This window comes from Callorhinus ursinus, unplaced genomic scaffold (assembly GCF_003265705.2).
Source record: "Callorhinus ursinus isolate GAN/ISIS: 27379988/994484 unplaced genomic scaffold, GSC_fseal_2.0 scaffold61, whole genome shotgun sequence".
Classification (NCBI taxonomy): Eukaryota; Metazoa; Chordata; class Mammalia; order Carnivora; family Otariidae; genus Callorhinus; species Callorhinus ursinus.
Genome location: NW_027397123.1, coordinates 1,694,009 through 1,713,060, shown reverse-complemented (window position 1 = coordinate 1,713,060; position 19,052 = coordinate 1,694,009). Strand labels below are relative to the sequence as shown.

The window sequence follows — 19,052 nt, the reverse complement described above, 5'->3', positions numbered from 1 at the left end:
CATACTTTAAAAAAAAACGTTTAACGTCCGTGGGTCAGATCGTTATCTAGAAGGCAGCGTTCCAAATTGTTGTACTTACCTCCAGGATGTAGAAGGAGGAGAGAAGTAAGGGCAGAGGACTTCTACTTGGTGCTTTATATACTTCGGGGTAAAAGACAGGTGGCAGAATATACTGTGCGAGTCTCAAGCACAGGAATCCTAGGGGCCTAGGTTCTAACCCCCCGTGTAATGCTGTGTGACCTTGGACAAGTCAGCTGCCTTGGGGTGTCACAGAGCCTGGAAGGGCATCTCAGAAGGGCCAGCGGAGCCCATACAGGCAGCCCATGTCCGTCCGCATCCCAGCTCCCTGCCTGCTGTGCAAGGCTGGGTTTCCTCTCCCTCCTGGGAACCTGAGGCTAACAGCAGTCCCGAAGTCCGCAGGCGGCTGTGAGGGTAAACTGAGGTGATAATGATGACAGTGAGGTCTGTGTTCTAAGAGTTGAGGGGGACAGGTCCAGAGAGATGAGGCCATTTGCCCAGGGTCGCTCAGCTGCCGAGCAGCCGAGCTGGGATTCGAACCCTGGCCGCCTGGCTCTGCACACCGGCTGACGCCGGCCCCGCCCCACAGGAGAAGCAGGACAAGGCCGTGCTGCAGTCCGAGGTGGCCAGCCTGCGACAGAACAACCAGCGCTTGCAGGAGGAGTCACAGGCCGCCAGCGAGCAGCTGCGCAAGTTCGCCGAGATCTTCTGCAGGGAGAAGAAGGAGCTCTGAAGTGGTCCCCTGGCTGGGCCGGCTGTGGGCTCCCGCCCTCCCGTCTCCCTCAGCTCGCTGCCCGGTTGCAGGTGTGACCGAGATGACACAGCCAAGGCCCCACTGCCCTCCTCGTGGACACGGAGACCCTGGACGGCAGCAGGCCTCACCGGTCCTCCGGCCCCACAAGGTGACCCAGTCTCAGGCCGCCCCTCTGAACTGCCAAGCTCTGGACACTGGACACTGGACCGTGCCCAGCCCGGCCCGCCGGGGGAGGCCCCTCTAGCCTCTTCCTAGGACCAAGCCATCAGAAGCCATAGGAAGAGGAGAAGGGAGGACCAGAGTGTGTCTCCAAACTCCACAGCTCTGGGAGTCCACAAACCAGGTTTCTTCACGGCATACAACAGAGTTTGGGCTTGTGGGGCTAAGACCCCTGCATGAGAAATCAGTGTGAGACCGGCCTGAGCTTCCCCCAGGCCCCAGAGAGCGGAGGTCCTGTATGGACACCGGTCGGGGCTCCAGAAAGCACGGGTGTGACCCCCTTCCAACCATATTCTTCCAAAAAGCCACCAGGAGCACTTTCTTAGAGTTTCAGTTCTTTTCTTGGGACCCCAGGGTGGAGAGAGGAAGCCCCAGCATCCAGAGTCAGCTTCTCTGAGGGGAAACTCTATTTGCACACTCGGGACCGTTTCTGCAGTCTTTTCTATCAGCCCCTCGACCAACCGCCAGAGGCCAACAGCGCCTGGGCCGCTCCACCACCTTCCATCTCCTGCGCAGGCCTGGGCTGTAAAGGCCCATCTCTCCTCCCCAGCCCCGCCAGCAACAACCACACGGCCAGGGCCTCTTCCGGGCACCAGGAGGGGCTCCACGCAGCCCTCGGGTCAGGGCTGGAGAGAAAACAGCCTTCAGCTCCTCTCTGGTTTTGTTCTTCCTTCGCAAGCGGACGTCCGGACACCCTCACCGTGCTCCCTGGGGAGGGGGGGCTTTTCCGTGTGAACCCCCACGGGACGCTGGTTCTCTCAAGGCAATAAGGGGCAGCTTGCCAGTCGGCCAGGCCAGAGCGGTACTATGCTGTTCACCCAGGAAACAGAGTTTCTTTTTTTTTTTCCTTTAAAAACAAGAAAGAGATATATATATATATTTATTTTTTCATGTAGAGTTGCGCCAGAACAAGTCTGTATGGCCACAATCTTTGGATTCCCCCCAACCTCAAGCTGAGGATCAAGGGGTGTCCCCCACGGGCTGGGACTCAGTGGGAGGACTCCCGAGGGATGCAGTCAGGGGGAGCAGGCCACTGGACTTTCCCATTTGGGGAGGCCCCAGGCAGGGGAGTTGGCCCCACTGCAGGCAGCACTCTCTGGAAGCCAGCACCAGGTGGCCCAGCCCTGGTCCAGAGACCCCACCGCTTTCTCTTTGGGGCCAGAGACCTCAGGAGAGGGGGCTGTGGGGAGCGCACGGGACACGGGCACTCGGAGAGGTGCCAGGCTGGGCCAGCAGGGGCAAGAGGAAAGGGCACTCTTGTCTCCCTGCGATCCACCCCTGACCCTAGCAGCGCGGCAGTCAGGGAGAAGCCCTCAGATCTGCCGTCTCTGTCCCTCACCCCTACCCTCACCCGCGGAGTGAGAGGGCCTCAAGGTGGGGCCCGCTTGGTCCTCAGCCCTGGCCAACTACTGTGATATCTCTGCCCCTCTTCCCCACCCCCTTTTTGGAAGGGCTGTCCAGGACCTGCCCCACCGCCCTTTCCTCAGACCCTAACCTGGAGGCTGACCCCTCCCCCGCTCTTTTTTTAAGTTCTACTCACATCTTCAGATCATTCGAATCATTTTGGGGACCTAATCATGTACATTGACAAGTGTAAATTATGATTTATTTTTTTTTGGTTTTGTTTTCTGTTATTTTTTTTAAGGATCTCTGCAAAAGAAATCTATTTAATTTGAGGTTGGTGTTTTATCTGAAGGCTTGAAGATAGCAGGGGTTTTTTTTTTTTCATATGTTGATCTGTTTCATTTGGATTTTTTATTTTTTTTTTTGTTTCCCCCCCCCCCCATCCCGGTCTTGAGATTTTTCTGGCATGTTTCTGGAGGTTTCAAAGCAAATAAATGTTTCATAGAAATGCCTTGTGTGTTCACTAGATGGGCAGCTGCCTGGAGTCACTGATGGGAGGGTGTGGTCCAGCGTCAGCCCCCTTCTCCTGTCCCCCTTGTCAAACGCAACCTCACACACACACCTCTCCCCTCAGCACCAGCCTTGCAAACTTCCTTTCCTTGAAACCCAAATGACAGGAACCCAGCACTCAGAAGGTAAAAAGTCCTTAAGTTGAACAGAGGGAGAGATTGCACCGAAGAAACCGTTTGTAGCGGCCAGAAAGCCAGACCAGGCCCACGGAGTGTGCCGGTTTTAGATTTAATGGTCAAACTTTTAAAAATCTGGAGGTAGTACAGACAGCCGGATTTCCAGCTTGGTAAATCCGTCCTTTGCAGCGGGACTCCGAGCCAAGGGGCCCCCTGCCTTCTTCGGCTGAGGCCTCCCCAGGCCACACCCTCCCGGCCCTGGCTAATTTGCATGGCCCCGCCCTCATCGGTGGGAGGAGGCCTCCCACCGCCAATCGTCCGGTTCGTGGTTTCGGGTGCAAATCAGCCCCTGCTTCCAGGCCAGGGGGGAACACAGTGAGGCGGGGGTGCCCCACAACCTCGCCCCTGAGCCAGGCCTCCCTCTAAGGGCCTCTCGTGGCCCGGCTCCGCAGCTGCCCTGATGAAACACTCGCAGTTTGACCTGGGGATCAGGGTCCCCCTGATTTTCTGAATCTCAGAATTCCACGTGAAAATCCAAGGTCTGGCCTCTTGTGTGAGAAGCAGCCCAACCTCGTGACAGGGCTGGCCAGGTGACCAAGTCTTCCTGACCCACCTCACCCCCTTACCTGTCATTGGGTCTTCCATCTCTGAGCTAAAACCTGATGCTTCTCTGACTCAGCCTCTCCCCTCCCCCCCCCGAAAAAATATCTTTTTCCAAAACGGGCATAGCCTTTTTCCAGAGGAGGTGGACCAGCTATTTCCACATCTCCCAAAAATTCTAGAGTGTTCCAGACACTCTCCCAGTCTCCACCCTCCTTGAGGCCCCATCCTCTCCCCGTGCCGCCCTCCCCCCACCAGCACGGGAACGGTAGAACAAGCTGTTCTCACATCCTCTCCTGGCGCCTGTGACACACCAACGTCCGACGCCCCGCAACTCGCACCCACACTGGTGCCCCGCTGGTCCCGTCCCCATCTTGCCCCAGTTTTCGCCTTCCGCGGTCACGTCCTGATCCTGCAGCGGGTGCCCTCTTGGACGCTCTGCCAGTCTCGCCCTCCCGCCCATCACCCCTGGCTCGGTCCCCAGCCAAGCTCTGAAGCCCTTCATACCTTAGGCTCTTTCCACATTTCTCTATTGTCCCCTAAATTCTTTGTCCTCTCCCCTGAAGTCTCATCTCTGTGTCATTGTCCCGGGACTCTACCTGTCCCCGGATCCTGTCTCTCTCCCCCCAAATGTGCTTCCCTCTTATTCTTCTGTCTCTCTCCTAATTTATGTGCCCGGGTTCTCTGCCTCCCCTCATCGAATCTCTCCTGCTTCTCCAGATCACTCTCGACTTCCTCCTTCTGTCTCTCCCTGATGTGTCTGCTATTTTTTCTTACTATTATTTCCTCCCCCACTGAATCTCCGTCTCTCTTCTGTTCTCTCCCCCCCACCCCCACCCCCCGTCACTCCTGTGGCTCGCTCTTCTACCTCTCTCCCCAGATCTATTTCTTCCCTCTCCTGCTCTTGTTCCGATTCTCTATAAATGTGTAGCTCTGTGTCTCCCTCCTGATCTCTCGGCGTCCTGGTTCCCTCCTCATCCCACCTCACCCAAATCTGCTTCCCTCCCAACATCCCTGGGATGGAGGACCCCAGGGGAGGTCGGGGGGGGGGGGGGGGGGGTGGGGGGGGGGGTGCCCCCGGCCCCCCCCCCCCCCCCCCCCCCCCGGGGGCGCCCCCCCCTCTTTTCCCCCCCCCCCCCCCCCCCCCCCGCCGCCCCGTCCCAGCTCCCGCCTCCCCCCCTCACCGCTGCTCGCTGCAGCTGCCGCAGGCCGTTGCCAGGGCAACCACAGCTGGCTGGGCGGGAGCCCCCTCCACCCCATCCCCCCCTCTCCTTTCCGGCGAGGCTGGGAGGAGCTGGGACAAAGCCAGAGAAAGGCGGCGGGGGGGGGGGGGGGGGGGGGGGGGGGGGGGGAGGATGGAGGGAGAGGGAGGTCGGGCCGGCTCCAGCTGTTAACCTCGGTCAGTTCTCCCTCAACAAGGCCCCCATCACCCCTTCATGGCGATGCCCCCCCGCCCCGGTCCAGCCTGGAGAACGAGGCAGTCGTGGGCAGAGGGGTCAGGCCCAGTTTAATACACAGAACAAGTTAATTCACAGCAGAGGCAGGCAATAAAGGAGACTCGTTTACAAGGGGGGGCATGCCCGGATTGGGGGAGACCCCCCCAAGCCCACCACCTCCCCCACTTGCAGTCTCAATTTCCCTTTTTTTTTTTAAACCCGAACAACAAACACACACAACCACAAGAAACAACCACGCCCCCTCGCCGCCCCCAAAATGGCCAGCGAGGGGAGCAGGGGGGCAGCCCGGCCTGGCCGCTGGGGACCTGGAGCAGGGGAAGGAGGAAAAACTAGTCCGTTGCAGAGTCTGTGCTTCTCATTCCAGCAGGCGCTGGGCAGGGGCCCGCCTGCCCCCCCCTGCCCCAGCCGACGCCCACCAGCCACGGCGGGGCCCCAGCCACGGCAGGCTCAGAGCGGGCAGGGCGGGGCTCTCAGGGAGGGAGCAGGAACGGAGTTCAAAACCATGGTTCACGTCATGCAGTATCCACGGTGGGCACCAGGAGGGGGGCGAGGGTGGACACCACACCCACCTGCCCTGGGCACACGGGGGGAACGGTGCCCACTTGGGGTGAGGAGGTGGGACAGCTGCAACTCCAGAAACTGGGGTGGGGGAGGCTGCTAGGCAGGAAGCTGGCATAGACTGGTGCCCAGTGGATGCGCTCAGCAGGGCCCCCACCACCCAGCCAGGCCTTAGAGGACTCTTTGTATATATTAATCTTTTTTTTTTTTTAACTTTTTGACTCTTTCTTTAGAAAAACGCTGTGTCCGTGCCCGGGGCTGGCATCTACCACCCCTCATTCCCGCCCAGAGGCGGGGTATGGCTTTGAGGGGAGCAGAAGCCCCTGGTGCCCATTTGCCAAGGGATGGGGAAGGAGGGAGGAAGGGAGAGGGGCCCTCGTGGGCCCACCAACCCACAGGGCAAACATTCCACTTGCACAGAGGGAAGGGGGTGGCCCAGCCCCCTCTCAGGCTCCCCCTCTCCCCCTCCCGCTGTGGGGCACTGAGGGCGGGAGAGCAATGGAGGAGCTCCGAGAGGCAGATCGGGAAGCACCACCCCAGAGGTCCAGGTGAGCCAGAGCCAGGCCTAGGTGAGGGTGATGTAGGCAGAGGCCTTCTCTTTCAGGTGCCGAAGACAGAGGTGACAACTCCAGCTCCCTGGGGGGGGGCGGGGAGGACAGGGAGTTAGACCCAAGTCCCAGAAGGGCTGGCCCAACTCCCTCCCAACCAGCAGACACAGTCCTGGGTCTTCACCAGCAGGAAGACAACTTTTCAACCCTGCCCCCCGCCCGCGCCCCCGCCCCCCCCCCGTGTGGTGCCCACCTCTTCTCTCACCTTCCGGGGGCTCCGCCATGGGGGGGCTCAAGCAGTACATGTGGTAACCCCGATCGCAGTCGTCACAAAACAGCAGCTGGTCCTGGGGGGTGAGACCCGCCCAGCTGGCACCCTGGGGGCACGGGCACCAGAAACCGGGGTGGGGGGGCTGGGGCAGGGGTAGGTCACAGGGGCTGGGGAAGGTGGGCCCTCCCACGAGAAGGGGCTCCGAGCAGGTCTTTGCAGAAGCCGGCTTGGCCCGGCAGAACGCCCCTGTGGTCTGCCCGTTTGCAGCTAGCTCCTAGTCCGGGTTTTATAGATTCTGTGGAACACTTAAAAGGACACCCAGATGGTCTGCGACCGGCTCTGGAAGCCATGGATGTGGGTTCGGGTCCTAGCTGGGGGACCTCGGGCAAGTCATTTCCCCTGTCTGAGCTCGGTTTCTTCTCTGTGAGGCGGGGACAAGAGCACCTACCTCCGAGGGCGGTTGGGAGGAGTCAGAGAGCTGGAGAGCACTAAGTGCTAAGTGCCGGGCTCAGTTAATGGACACTAACAATAACAATAATACAGGTTACGAGTGCTCCCCAGGGAGGGGCTCCGGGGGGGGGGCGGCTTTAGGCCCCGCTGGCGTGGGCGGGCGGAGGGGCGGGGCGGGGCCCGCCAGGGGGCGTGTCCCGGGGGCGGTGCGCACTCACGTCGTTCTCCGAGGTGCCGCACAGGCTGCACGACTTGCACTCGATGCACTGCCAGCGGTAGGTCCGCACGGCCGCCGTCATGTTCACCGTAAACTGTAAACATGAGGGGTGTCCTGGGGACCGAGGGGCAGGGGTGCGGTTAGGGGTCATCATGCCCCTGGGGGCCGCTGAGCCCCGGGGAGGAGATGGTTCGGCCCCCCCACTCCACCCCAACCCTGACTCCGACCCCAACCCGATTGCGGTGCCCCCGCGACCACACGCTTCCGTGGCCACCAGGCTCCTACCCAGCCACCATGGTAACCACATTCTGCTCCCCAGAATACCATGGCAACCGCATTCCATTACCCACAGTGCTGTGGCAACCACCTTCTACCACCCACAACACCCTGGCAGCCACATTCTGTTAACCACTGGGCTGAGGCAGCCACATTCCATTACCCACAGCAGAATGGCCAACAGGTTCTGTTAACCACAGTAACGTGGCAACCACAGTCTCCCAGCCACGGTGCCATGGCAACAGCCTGCCACACTGGGGTCCCCACACTCTGGGTTCCCTGCAACCCAAGCCCATTGCCCAGGAGACCCCAGAAACCAAGGTCTTTCTGACACTCCCGTGCGATGCCAACCCCCTGGCCATCCCACTGCCCCCGTGCAGAGACGCCCACAGCCACTACCCCAGGGCCACAACAGCTACAGGCCACGAGACCCAGTTGCCATGACAACCGAATCGCACTCCCCTAATACCATGACAACCGCAAGTCATTACCCACTGTGCTGAGGCAACCACAGTCTATTAGCTACAAGCCCACCTGGGAAGCCACATTCTGTGAACCACAAGTCCATGGCAAGAGTCGTCGTTTATCCACGGTACCCAGACAGTGGCCATCCATCCATTACTATCACACTCCACTACCCACAATGCCTTGGAGGCCTGCTTTCACTACCCCTCGTGCCATGATGAGCAGGGGCCACTAGCAGCAATGCCATGACAACCACCCCGTTATTCCCAGAGCCTCTCTGGCCCCCCTCAGTTTCCCACAGTCCTCCACAGTGGGGTCCACGCCACCAGCTCGGGGTCGTCGCCCCCTCCCCCTCCCCCCGGCGGCCCCGGCCGCACTTCTCTACCTCCCACCCTCCAGATCTGGACTCCTGGGGTGCCCTCCACCCCGGCCCCCAGCAACCTCGGGTGGGTGTATCACCTGATCGCCCACAGTCAGCACAGGAGATGAGGTCCTCAGGACACCCCGTCTTCTTGGAGCCACCCAGGCAGAAGTCACAGTAACCGTTGGGGATGACAGTGCCGTCGGGCGCCTTCTTGGCTGAAAGACAGCAAACGGCTGTTGGCGCAGGCAGGCAGGGGCACCTAGTCAAAGGCTGCTGTGGAAGTCGGGGCAGAGGGAGGCGTCCCTACCTGTGTGTTTCCTCTGTGCCTCAGGGACCCAGGCCAATTCTTTGTAAAACTCTGGGGTTGGGGGGACAGAGAGAGGGGCTCTCACCATAGGCAAGGCTCCACCCTGCCCCCAGCCTCAGCCCCAGGGGTGAACCCCCTTTTCCCAGGCGGGGGGGGTGCGGCAAGGAGAGGGAGTAGCTACCCCCGAGCTGTGGCCAGGAGCAGAACAGTCGGAGACCCAGATAATTCTCCTCAGGAACCCCGAACTCTCTGAGGACAACTCACACACCCTCTTTTTCTTAGGTAAAACTGCAAAGAACAGCTTTCGGACGAGCCCCCTGCTTCCCCATTCACACACACTTCTACCAGACAAACCAGTGCCACCTGAGCCCCAACTAGATGAAAATTGGGGACACCACTGGCCAAGATCTGGCATGGAGACAGACGGACATTCAGAAGAAAACTCCTGAACACAGAGGTGCCTGGGGGTGGAGTGGGGACCGGATGAAGAGACTGCCCTCTCCCACCAGGAGATGGGTGGGAAGACAGTTTCTCCCCTGGCAGAGCCTCCCCCCGAGCCCTCCCCCACCCCTCAGCTGTCAGGGCTGGCATGGGATTGGCATGGGCAGGCGCCGAGGGCTCCCAGGCCGCAGACCCTGCCCCTCAGCCAAAGCCTCGCCGAGAAGGGAGAAAGGGAGGCAGGGAGGGAGGGGAGTCATCTATCACCCCCCATCCCCAAGCTCTAATTGAAACAATAAATCAGACCCAGAAATATTATGCCCGGGCCGGGAGCGAGGGGGGGAGAGAGAGAGAGAGAGAGAGAGAGAGAGAGAGAGAGAGAGATGGTTGGTTGCCATGGCAACCCCAGAGCCAGCATCCCCATGGTCGGTGGGGGGAGGGGACCGCTGAGCTGGAGATTTTCCAGAAATGTCTAATGTGCCCCCTCCCTCCCAGGCTCCTCAGCCCCCACTCCCAGGGTCCCTCACTACCCCACGGCCCGCCTGCCTGCTCACGTTTGTGGTTGTTTTTCCGGTGGAAGGGCAGGGCGTGGCGCTCGGCGTTCTCCTCCCCCTCCTCCTCAGCCAGGTGGGTGTGGGTGTAGTGGTAGCTGAGCCCTGGCCGGTTCTTATACCGTTTCCCACAGACTGGAGAGCGAGCAGGGAGGGCCTGTCAGCCCTCCCAGCCCATGCGGCCTCCACCCTGGCCTCGGGGATCACGCCTTCCCCCCCTCTGCCAGAGGCCTGAGCATCCCCTCCCACCGGGCTCTAGAACAGGAGGGAGGGGGCCGGCAGGGGAGAGATCTCTAGGCCCCACTCTCTCTCTTTCCCCCTCTTCAGAAGGACTCACTATCACAGACATACGGCTTGTCTCGGTCCTCCAGGGAAGCGGTGTCCTGGCGTTTCCGGAGACCCCCGATGCCATATGCCTGCGGGGAAGAGTTGGGATCAAGGGCCAAGAAAGGGAGGGAACTGAAAGAGCGTTTTCATCATTTGAGCCCAAAAGGTGAAGCGCAGCTCTGCCTCTTCCTAACTATGGGCCCTGACCTCTCTGAGGTTCGGTTCCCTCATCTGTTGTGTGGGCATAAAGACGGTTGTAAGCCAGTGTACAAGCTCTGCTTTGCAAAGAGCTTACGAATATCTGAGCCTCGGTTTGCTCCTCTGTAAAATGGGTATAACCCCCTCCCCCCTTCAGGCTGCTCTGGGGATTAGATGAGGTCAAACTGGGGCAGGGCCTGACCATTGTGCATGCTCAGTACACGGGGCCTGTCATTGAGGAGAGGGATGATGAAGAACTGGGCGGCAATACCTTTCCTTTAGCCCTGTTCTTCCTCCTGGGAATGTCATCCTCCAAGTCTTCCACCTCGAGATCATGTGGAAACTCCAGCAGCTGCTGTTTCTGGGCACCAGGAGAAGGGAAATTGAGGTCAAGAAAATGGGGGACGCTGTCCTGCTTTGTGGGAGTTCTGGACACAGCTGGAGACTGGGGGAAGCAGGGCACGTCAGGAGGTCTTCCAAAAAGAGAAGAGGTGTGGAAGGATGGAGACTTAGGATGCCCGAAGGCCCTAGGGAGCCAGGGGAGATTGCAGAGCAGGACCAGGATGAGCCAGGGCAGGTGGCCGGGGTGAGAAGGCAGCTGGGGCCCCTGAGGGGTGGTCCCACCTGGCAGTCCATAATGGTCTCCTCCTCCTTCAACTCAATCTTCTTCTCCCCGGTCTCAGCACACAGTAGCGCCTCAAGGACTGGCCCTTCCGGGAGGCCGCCCTCCTTCTTCAGGGGTGCCTCACAGTCTGGGGACAAGGCCATGGTTGGGTCAAGTGGGGAAGATGTCCCTGGAGGATTCCTCAAAAGCCCAGGTCGGGGGTGCTTCAGGAAAGAGGCTTTCCCACACTCGACCAGCGACAAGACTCAAAGATGCAATCATACACCGTGGGAAGGATGCTGAGACCCTGGGAAAGGCCCAGCCAGACACTCAGACCCGCTCAGAAGGAGACACGGCCAGACCCTCACTTACACCTGGATGCAAACGGAGAGATACAGATACTCAACCAGGAGGCACATGGGAGATACCGACCGATCATCTTGAGACAGCCAGACATACAAAGGAAGAGATACACCCAGACACGTGGAGGAAACACATTCAAACCCTTGGAGACACCCGGAGACCATCAGAAAGAGACATTAAACCATCAGCTATTCCTAGATCCACATGAGGAAGACACAGCCAGACCCAACCCTACACCTGGACACCCAGGGGGCAGAGACAGCCATACCTATAGAGAATCACTCAAACGGATACACGTGGACTTACACAGGGGAGGAGACACCCAGTCCCTCCGAGGCAGACAGACACACCCAGAAAGACAGCCAGGTGGACACGTCAATACACCTGGACCCACACAGACCCTTGGATACACCTGGACAGGGGAAGAGAAAGAGCCAGTGACTCTGATAGTCCTGGTCACATCCAAGAAGTGAGGAAGCCTGACGCTCTTGCTGGACCAGCACACAGGGGCAGAAACACACCTAATACACGAGCCACTAGGGGAAGACATCTTCCCAGACATTCCAAAGCATCTGGCCACTCAAAGGAAGAGACAGCCAGACACCCTGATACACCCAGACACACTCAGAACAGCAGGATACTCTGCGAGACCAGACGCACACAAGACTAAATAAACCCTCAAGTACTCTTGGAAACACCTAGAAAGAGACACAGACACTTAGATACACTCCACTGCAAATGGAAAGACACTCCGACACATCCAGACACAAGCAGGCACCCATAGGAAGAAATACAGCCAGACACCACACATCCCAGCTCACCAGGGAAGATCCACGGAGACACACATAACAGATACCACTCTGCCCCCGGATACACCTGGGCTCAAGTAGGAGAAGATACAGTCCAAGTCCAAGCCCAGTCACCCAGGGAAAACTGGAGAAGGTCTGGGCTATACCCAGACTCACACCTGCAGACACTCGCTAGGAGGGAAATAAAGGCAAATGCTCAGATCCACACTGGCTGGGGGCACTGAGGAGGGCGCCACCCCGGATGCAGCTCCACCCACCGATCTTGTACTCGCAGGGCCGGAGTCTGGGGTCCTCCAGGATGTTGAGTCTCCGTTTCTTTCTCCAACAGCGCGCGGGGTACGTGTAGATCTGTCCGGGGGCCAAACCTGGAGTGAGAAGGCGGCAGGGGCCGTGAGAACACAAGGCAAGAAGGCGGGCCGCCAAGCCGCCGCTCCGCCCCGCCCCCACGCCCACCCCCACCCCCACCCCCACCCCCACCCTCCATGGCCGGTACCAGGGCCGCGGTGGGTCTTTTCCATCCAGATGTAGCAGTTGTTCTGGGCCACGCCGGTCTGCGAGTCGAGGAAGGGCAGGCGCAGGCTGCGCTCTGCGCACAGGCGCGCGTTGTAGCTGCGGCAGTGTTCAATGGCCTCGCGGTAGAAGTCCTCGCCTAGGCTGCGAGGGGGCGAGTGAGCGGGCGAGTGGCTGTCAGCAAGGGCAGGGGCGCCTGGTCTCCCGGCACCCCTCCCTCCGCGCGGCCCTAGGGAATGGGTGGGCCGCCTCCCCCAACCTCACCTCTCCCCTCCTGTCGCTCCTGGACTCAGGAGCCCCCAGCCTAGGGCCCAAGCAGGCCTGGAGCCAATGAGTAAGAAACACACAATATGGAAACAGATAAAAATGCACCAGGACCCATCCGTAGATGCACATATCAAAATACACAACACAACCAAACCACACAGGATTCGCACACAAAGAGAGACATATCCCAAAACTCACAAAGGAGAAACAGACAAATCTCACATATGTGCACACACAAATATCTACTGAAAAAACATTAACAGCGCAGTCACCTAGTGTAGAAACAGACACATCACACATATATCCATGCACAAATACACATCACATATCCAAAGACACACAACATAAACAAAGCACCTGCACAAAGACACACAACATGCAAACAGATCACACACACAGCACTACACACACACACATCCAAAGACACACAGAGATACACAAATATTATGAGAAGAATGTTAAAACAAACTACCCACACGTGCACTTACATACCCAAAGACACAACACAAACAAATCACACACACACACACACACACACAATATCCAGACATACTATACAAAGAAATCACACAGATTCACAGGGCACACTCACACACAATCACAAAGATACACTATAGAAACCAACATCTAAAATACCACATATTCACACAAAGATACACACATAGACCACATAGGAACAGACAAATCCAGCCATATTCACACAAAAATGTACACATAAATACATGCATACCTACAAATCCAGACACAGAACACAAATGATGTGCAGTTTCAAAGGACATGTACACACATTCAAGACCCAAATATCCAAAGATACCTAGTGTAGACTAAAATAAATTGAACACATATCCACAACACGTATCAAAAAACAAAAACAAAAAACACAAACAAACAAGTGACACACACTCCACATGCCAAGACAAAGGTAGTGTGGGCTTCACTCGAGTTTACCAAGGCTCCCACACCCCCAGGCCATTTCACTCTCTCCCCAACCCCGGGGGTCGCGGCGCGGGACATGACCCCCTTCCGCCGAAAAGGACCCGAAGAGGACTCCGAGTTCCCCACACCCTCCGCTCCTCCAGGAGCAGCGCATCGGACACCGTTCTTGCCAGAGCCCACAATCACACACATTCGCACCCCCGCGCAGCACGGCCCACGGTGACAGCCCCCCAGACACCCCTTCGGCCCCACCCCCGGCCGCCACACATACACACACGCCCGCGCACACCCGCCCGCGCGCCCTCTCCGGTCTCCCGCCGGCCCGCAGCACCTCAGGGGGCCGGGGATGACCGTGGCCATCTTGCTCCCCGGGTCCTGCCCCCAGCAGGTCCCCGCCGGGTCGGTCCTCCCAGCGCTCGGGCGGGCGCTGAGGCCGCCCATCCATTCATTCCCGCGGGGCGGGAGCACCGGGGCCACAGCCAATCACGACGGCAGGGCGGGCCCGCCCAGGCCATGCTGGGAGTGGTAGTCCCGGACCTGGGGGCCGGCGGGACCCCGCGGGGAAGGGGGCGCAGAGGTGCGGCCCAAGGAGCGCGCACGGCCACTCACCCGCGCTCGCTCTTACGCGCATCCAGTGTCCCCGGCATCCACTCACACATGCACACCTGGACTCGCACACACCCACGTACGGCAGTTTACACACACATTCACACGTATACTCACAGCCTCCCACGCAGACTCACGCACACTTCCCTCCCACACCTTCACAGACTCACATACATTTACACTCACACAAACACTTCGATGCCGTGAGACGTAGAGCTACCTTAGAGGTGCCCACGCAAACGTCCCCACCGGCATGCCTGCACTTGGCTCACTGACACCTCTCCCTCCCCCACCCCCAGGCCCTCCCAGCACACCCTATCTGTCCCACCAGGGCAGTCACTCTCACAGTGACCCCGCCCTGCTGCAGCCCGTCCTTCCGCGGGGCAGGCAGCACAGGTGCTCCTAAGGAGCTGTAGCCACACCTTGCAGGTTCAAATCCTGGCTCTGCACCTTAGGGGCCATGTGGCCTTGGGCAAGTGACTTAACCTTCCTGGGCCTCAGTTTCCTCATCTGTAAAATGAGGGTGACACCTCATTGGATTGTTATAAGGATTAAATGAGTAAATATGCATAAAAGTGTTGGGGGTTTTTTTCTTTTTTTTTCCCATGCCCAGCGTGGAGCTCACTGCCTGCCGGGCTTCCTGAAATCCAGACCTGAGTTGAGATCAAGAATCTGACGCTTAACAGACTGAGCCACCCAGGCACCTCTATAAAGGTAAAAGGCACCTTTTTAAAAAGGTAGTAGGCGTTCAGTAAATTCACTCCTCAAAGAGGTTCTGATGTGCAGGTAATAGACGTTCAGTAAATTCACTCCCCAAAGAGGTTCTGATGTGCAGTAAGATGTACAATGGTGATAGCCAACCATTACTAGAAAGAATAATGCCTGGCACATAATAGATGCTCAATAAGTTTTTGTTGAATGAGTAAATATGCTCAGTACCCACCATGTGCCAGACACAGTTCTAAGTACTTCCAGAGGAGTAACTCCTACAATCCTCATAATGACCCTCCAAGGTGATGCTGTTTTTTATCCCCATTTTCCAGATAAGGAATGGAGGACAGAGGGAGGTGAAATGACAGGCCCTCAGCCCTGGCCGCTGTTTGAAGGGACTAAGAGAAGGATTCACTCACCTAGATATCTGGACCCAAGTGAGGCTTACCTCCTCCTTTCTCCCACTGTCACCCACACAGACTGTCCCCTAAGGGATTCCCAGACAGCGCGCTGACCCACCAGGCCACACCACACTAACGCTCACCTGGAACCACCCTGGTCCAAAGTTTGTGTTCAAGTTTGAGCCCCCGCATGGATAAAAACGCCCACAAACGTCCTTGTCCACCAGGGGGCTCTCCAGCAGACAGAGAGGCAGACTAGCCTTCCCCTCTTTTGTCACTTGATGCTTCCAGCTACCCTCTGGTGAGAGAGACACCCTCAATGTCTTCCACACTTATCACTTCTAAACACACACACACACACACACACACACACTCACACACACACACACACCCTAATCTTAGACCCCCTGCACAAACTTTCCCCGATTTCCCCCAAGTAAGGCCTTGACTCCCCCACCCTGCACTCCCAACAGGACACAGTGGGTCTCAGCTTCACATCTGGCCGAGAGTAGGTGGCAATGGGGAGTAAGTGGGGGACGCTGGTACCCCCATGCTCATGCTGGCCTCCAGGCTCCTTTACTGGCCACCCCATACCTCACCCGCAGTAAGCCCTGCCCCTCCGCGCATCAGCTCAGCTCCAAGAGTTCCCTTGCCACCTTCCTCTCACACCTCCCACCACCCTCACAGGTCCCCCAACACATGACACTTGGCTCCCCACACCTCCAGCCTCAGACACCCCAGCTCACTCCTGCCCCACCCCAGAACACTTACATCAATTTGATCCCTTTGGAGCCTGAGTGTAGATATACTCCATGACCTCCCTGGAGGCCCTTGTCCAGCAGTGCAATTGACCACAGACCCAAGCTGACACTTCCCTCCCTTTCCCTACCCCTGGTCACCTTCACCGATCCCTCTTCCACACGTGAACTCCTAGCCCCACAGCCTACCCTCATCCCTGCGGACCCCTCAGAAGATGAGAGCAAAGCAGGGAGCTGGCACTCCCACCCTAACCTTATTCTGGCCTCTTGGCGCCTGCGATGCCCCGTACGGAAAGTGGACCACACGAGAAATCAATATTGATACTACTACTAATAATCGGTACACTTAGGGTCAGGCTCTGTTCCGAGTGCTTTACAAAGATCACAACAGCCCCTTGAGGCCGTAGGCACTGTTATGATTCCCAACTACACAGATGGTAACACTGAGGCTCTGGAGGAGGGGGAGAAGGTGGGAGGTGATTTAATAGCTCAAGATGAGGTTTGAAGCGAAGCAGTCAGAACCCCTAGGCCTGCCCCTTCCACTTTCCCACTCCCAAGGCAATTCGCTCTCACATTCTTTTCAGGAGCCAGTTCCTGCCCTCAACCCTCCACCCTGCAGACCTCTCCCATGATGAGAGCAAAGAAGGGCAAAGAAGGGCGAAGGCACTCCCATCCCAGCGCTTCCCCTGGCCTCCTCCAAGAGGTCTGCGCCAGGGTCAGAGTGAGGAGGCCAGAATGCCTGTAGATCCACCAACCTGTACAGGAACCCTGTCCCAGCCCGTTTGAGGGTGTTTCTCATAGGAGACACATCTGTCTGTGTGTAAGGCAGAGTGAGAGGGAAGCAGAAGTGTGTCACCATCACACACCTCCCCACACTGACCCCAGCTCCGCACACGCGCCCTGTAAGCTCTCTCTGGCTCACCGCAAAGCCACACGTGTAGGCGCGTGCCTGTCAACCCCCGCCCCCTCCTCTCCCAACAGCCCCCCCCCGCCAGAAACCAGAAACTACTGGGGGCCTTGGGTCCAGCCGTCTGACACAGCCCTTGGGAGGGTGGGGGGCGCTCCCGTCCCCTTACCCCTCCCCACCAGCCAGCACACGTTGCTCAAGGTCAAGGCGGCGAGCGCAAGGGGTTGGGGGAAGCGGGGTTGCGGGGGGAGGTCGCCCCAGCCCCTTTGTGCGGCGCCGCGGGCGTTCGCCCTCCGCCTCCTCCCCCAGGCCCGGGAAGAGGGGGAGGGGAGTGCCGCGCTCGCCAGCCGAGGAGGGAGGGCGGGAACGGCCGCGCGCCTGTCACTCTGAGCCCGCTGTCACCGCCGGAGGAAAGGGGGTGGGGAGCGCTGGGACCCGGGAGTCCGGGATCCCGAAGAGGGAGCGAGAGAGAGAGAAGGAAAGAGAGAGAAGAGAGGTGGACAGAGCGAGGGATGGCTAGGAGAGGGGAGGGATGGACAGGGATGGGCTTGAACCCAGGCGTCCAGGTTCCTAGCCACCGGGCCCAGGAGGAAGCTAACGCTCGGAGGAGGGACGCGGACGGGCAGAAAGGGAGGGAATCCCCCGAGATTGAGGGCCGCTGCCAGCATCCTCTCCCGAGGCATCCGGTCCCCAAGGGGATGAGAGATGCTCTCGTTAGATGTCTATGGGCGGGGAGAGGGAGCGATCCCACGGTCTAAGCTGACCTGGGCGTCGGAGCTTCTAGGTCCTGAAGACCGGGGGAGGAAAAAGGGGAGACAGGAGCCCCGACGTCTCAGCTCCCACCCTGCGGCCGCGCGGGGCCGAGGTCCCCGGAGAAAGAGGGGGAAAGAGAAAGGTGTTCTGATCAGAGGAAAGAGGGTGGTGAAGACCCCGGAGACTGAGGTCTGGACTTAGGCGTCGGTACTCCCAGCCCTATGCCGGGGCAGGCCCGGCGCCCCCGGAGATGCGGAGGAGGAGAGATGGAGGAGGAAGAGAGGGAAGCCCCTACCCCCACTCTGGGTGGGGAAACGGCCTCCGCCACCCCCCAGCCCGCGCGCCACATTCCTTCACTGACAGCGACAAAGGAGAGACGCCCCCGCGACCCTGAAGGGGCTCCCGCCCCCAACCCCAGGGGACAACAAGGGGCGGCGGGTCCCCCAGGGGTTGGGGGGCGCTCTGGGGGTCTCCATTAAACTACCTTCCGCGCGCCGCGTCCCCTTCCCCAGCGAGGGCGGGGGAAGGGCCGGGGGTGGGGGGCGGGATGGAGGGACGTGGACGGCGGGGACACTCACGACTTGAGCGGGTTCTGAATGGCGGTGGCCATGGCCCGCTCGGCTGGGCCGCCTCCGGCCCGGGGCGCTGCTGCCGCCGCGCGCGGGCCCAGCCCGGCCTGCGCCGCCCGCTCTGCCGCCCAGCGCGCTACGATTTCATTCATTCTTGGGGCTGCGGCGCGAGCCGAGCGGGGCGGGCCGGGGGCGGGGCTCGGCCAATCCCAGAACCTCCCGGCGCACGACGGGACGTGGAGTCTCGGGGCGCGCGGCGGCGCCCGAGGGCGCCCCTGGCCGGACTACACGTCCCAGGGGGCGCCGGGAGGACCACACGCCCATTGGCTGCTGAGGATACAGGGCGGGGCTGGGCTCGTCCCAGAGCATCCTTTCCTCCTCCCTGAGGGTGCCTCCATTCCCATCTCGGGCTCTCCATCCTCCAGGAACCGCGGGCGTGAGAGCAGGTGGTTCCTGGCCTCTGGGTCTCCCCAGGGTATGTGGATGACCCCAGGATCTGTCGTGTGTTCTTGTCTGTGCTTGCTGGTCTGGGTGTCTCTTCTGTGTAAGCCAGCGTGTAAATAAGCACAGGGGTTAATCACTGCCTTTGTTCACTTATTCAGTGCCTGCCAGGTGCCAGGCACTCTTCTAGACACGGTGGCATACAGCAGTGACCCAACAAAGTCCCTGCCCTCCAGGAGTTGACCTTTTCATGGAAAAAGACAGATAGGTGATTAAGAAGAAAATAAAGAGACAAAATCATTTTAGAGAATTATGAATGCTATAAAGTGGCTTCTCTGAGGAGATGGCATTTGAACTGAGACCTGAGAA

General features: G+C 59.1%; 2 protein-coding genes across 23 annotated transcripts in view; one reads left to right on the top strand and one right to left on the bottom strand.

The window, feature by feature from the left end:
- Positions 1 to 2,846, top strand: part of SIPA1L3 (signal induced proliferation associated 1 like 3) — a 222,508-nt gene extending 219,662 nt beyond the window's left edge. For 6 of the 7 annotated variants that reach the window (XM_025854293.2, XM_025854295.2, XM_073885184.1 and 3 more), the window contains one exon: positions 608 to 2,846. In XM_025854293.2, coding sequence (XP_025710078.1) covers positions 608 to 751 — 144 coding nt within the window. In that variant the 3' untranslated portion in view covers positions 752 to 2,846. The remainder of the gene's footprint in view (positions 1 to 607) is intronic. The other variant, XR_012375996.1, reaches the window with a different exon arrangement.
- Positions 2,847 to 5,105: 2,259 nt separating this feature from the next.
- On the bottom strand, positions 5,106 to 18,384 carry DPF1 (double PHD fingers 1). 16 transcript variants are annotated; one of them, XR_012375994.1, is made up of 13 exons: positions 13,869 to 14,028; positions 12,318 to 12,478; positions 12,082 to 12,189; positions 10,673 to 10,800; positions 10,320 to 10,409; positions 9,861 to 9,939; positions 9,527 to 9,658; positions 8,535 to 8,585; positions 8,323 to 8,442; positions 7,124 to 7,216; positions 6,904 to 6,977; positions 6,450 to 6,531; positions 6,218 to 6,272 (listed from the first exon to the last, which is right to left on the bottom strand). XR_012375994.1 is itself a non-coding variant. In XM_073885164.1 (12 exons), exons 1-12 carry the CDS (start codon positions 18,281 to 18,283, stop codon positions 6,202 to 6,204), a joined length of 1,197 nt encoding a protein of 398 aa, XP_073741265.1. In that variant the 5' UTR covers positions 18,284 to 18,384; the 3' UTR covers positions 5,106 to 6,201. The 16 variants fall into 16 exon arrangements, 11 of the variants coding, with proteins under 11 accessions (XP_073741265.1, XP_025710462.1, XP_073741267.1 ...); XR_012375991.1 differs by having other exon boundaries at positions 6,225 to 6,272; positions 7,124 to 7,236; positions 13,869 to 13,986; XR_012375990.1 differs by lacking the exon at positions 6,904 to 6,977 and having other exon boundaries at positions 5,106 to 6,272; positions 6,450 to 6,561; positions 13,869 to 13,986.
- Between the last annotated feature and the right edge of the window lie 668 nt (positions 18,385 to 19,052).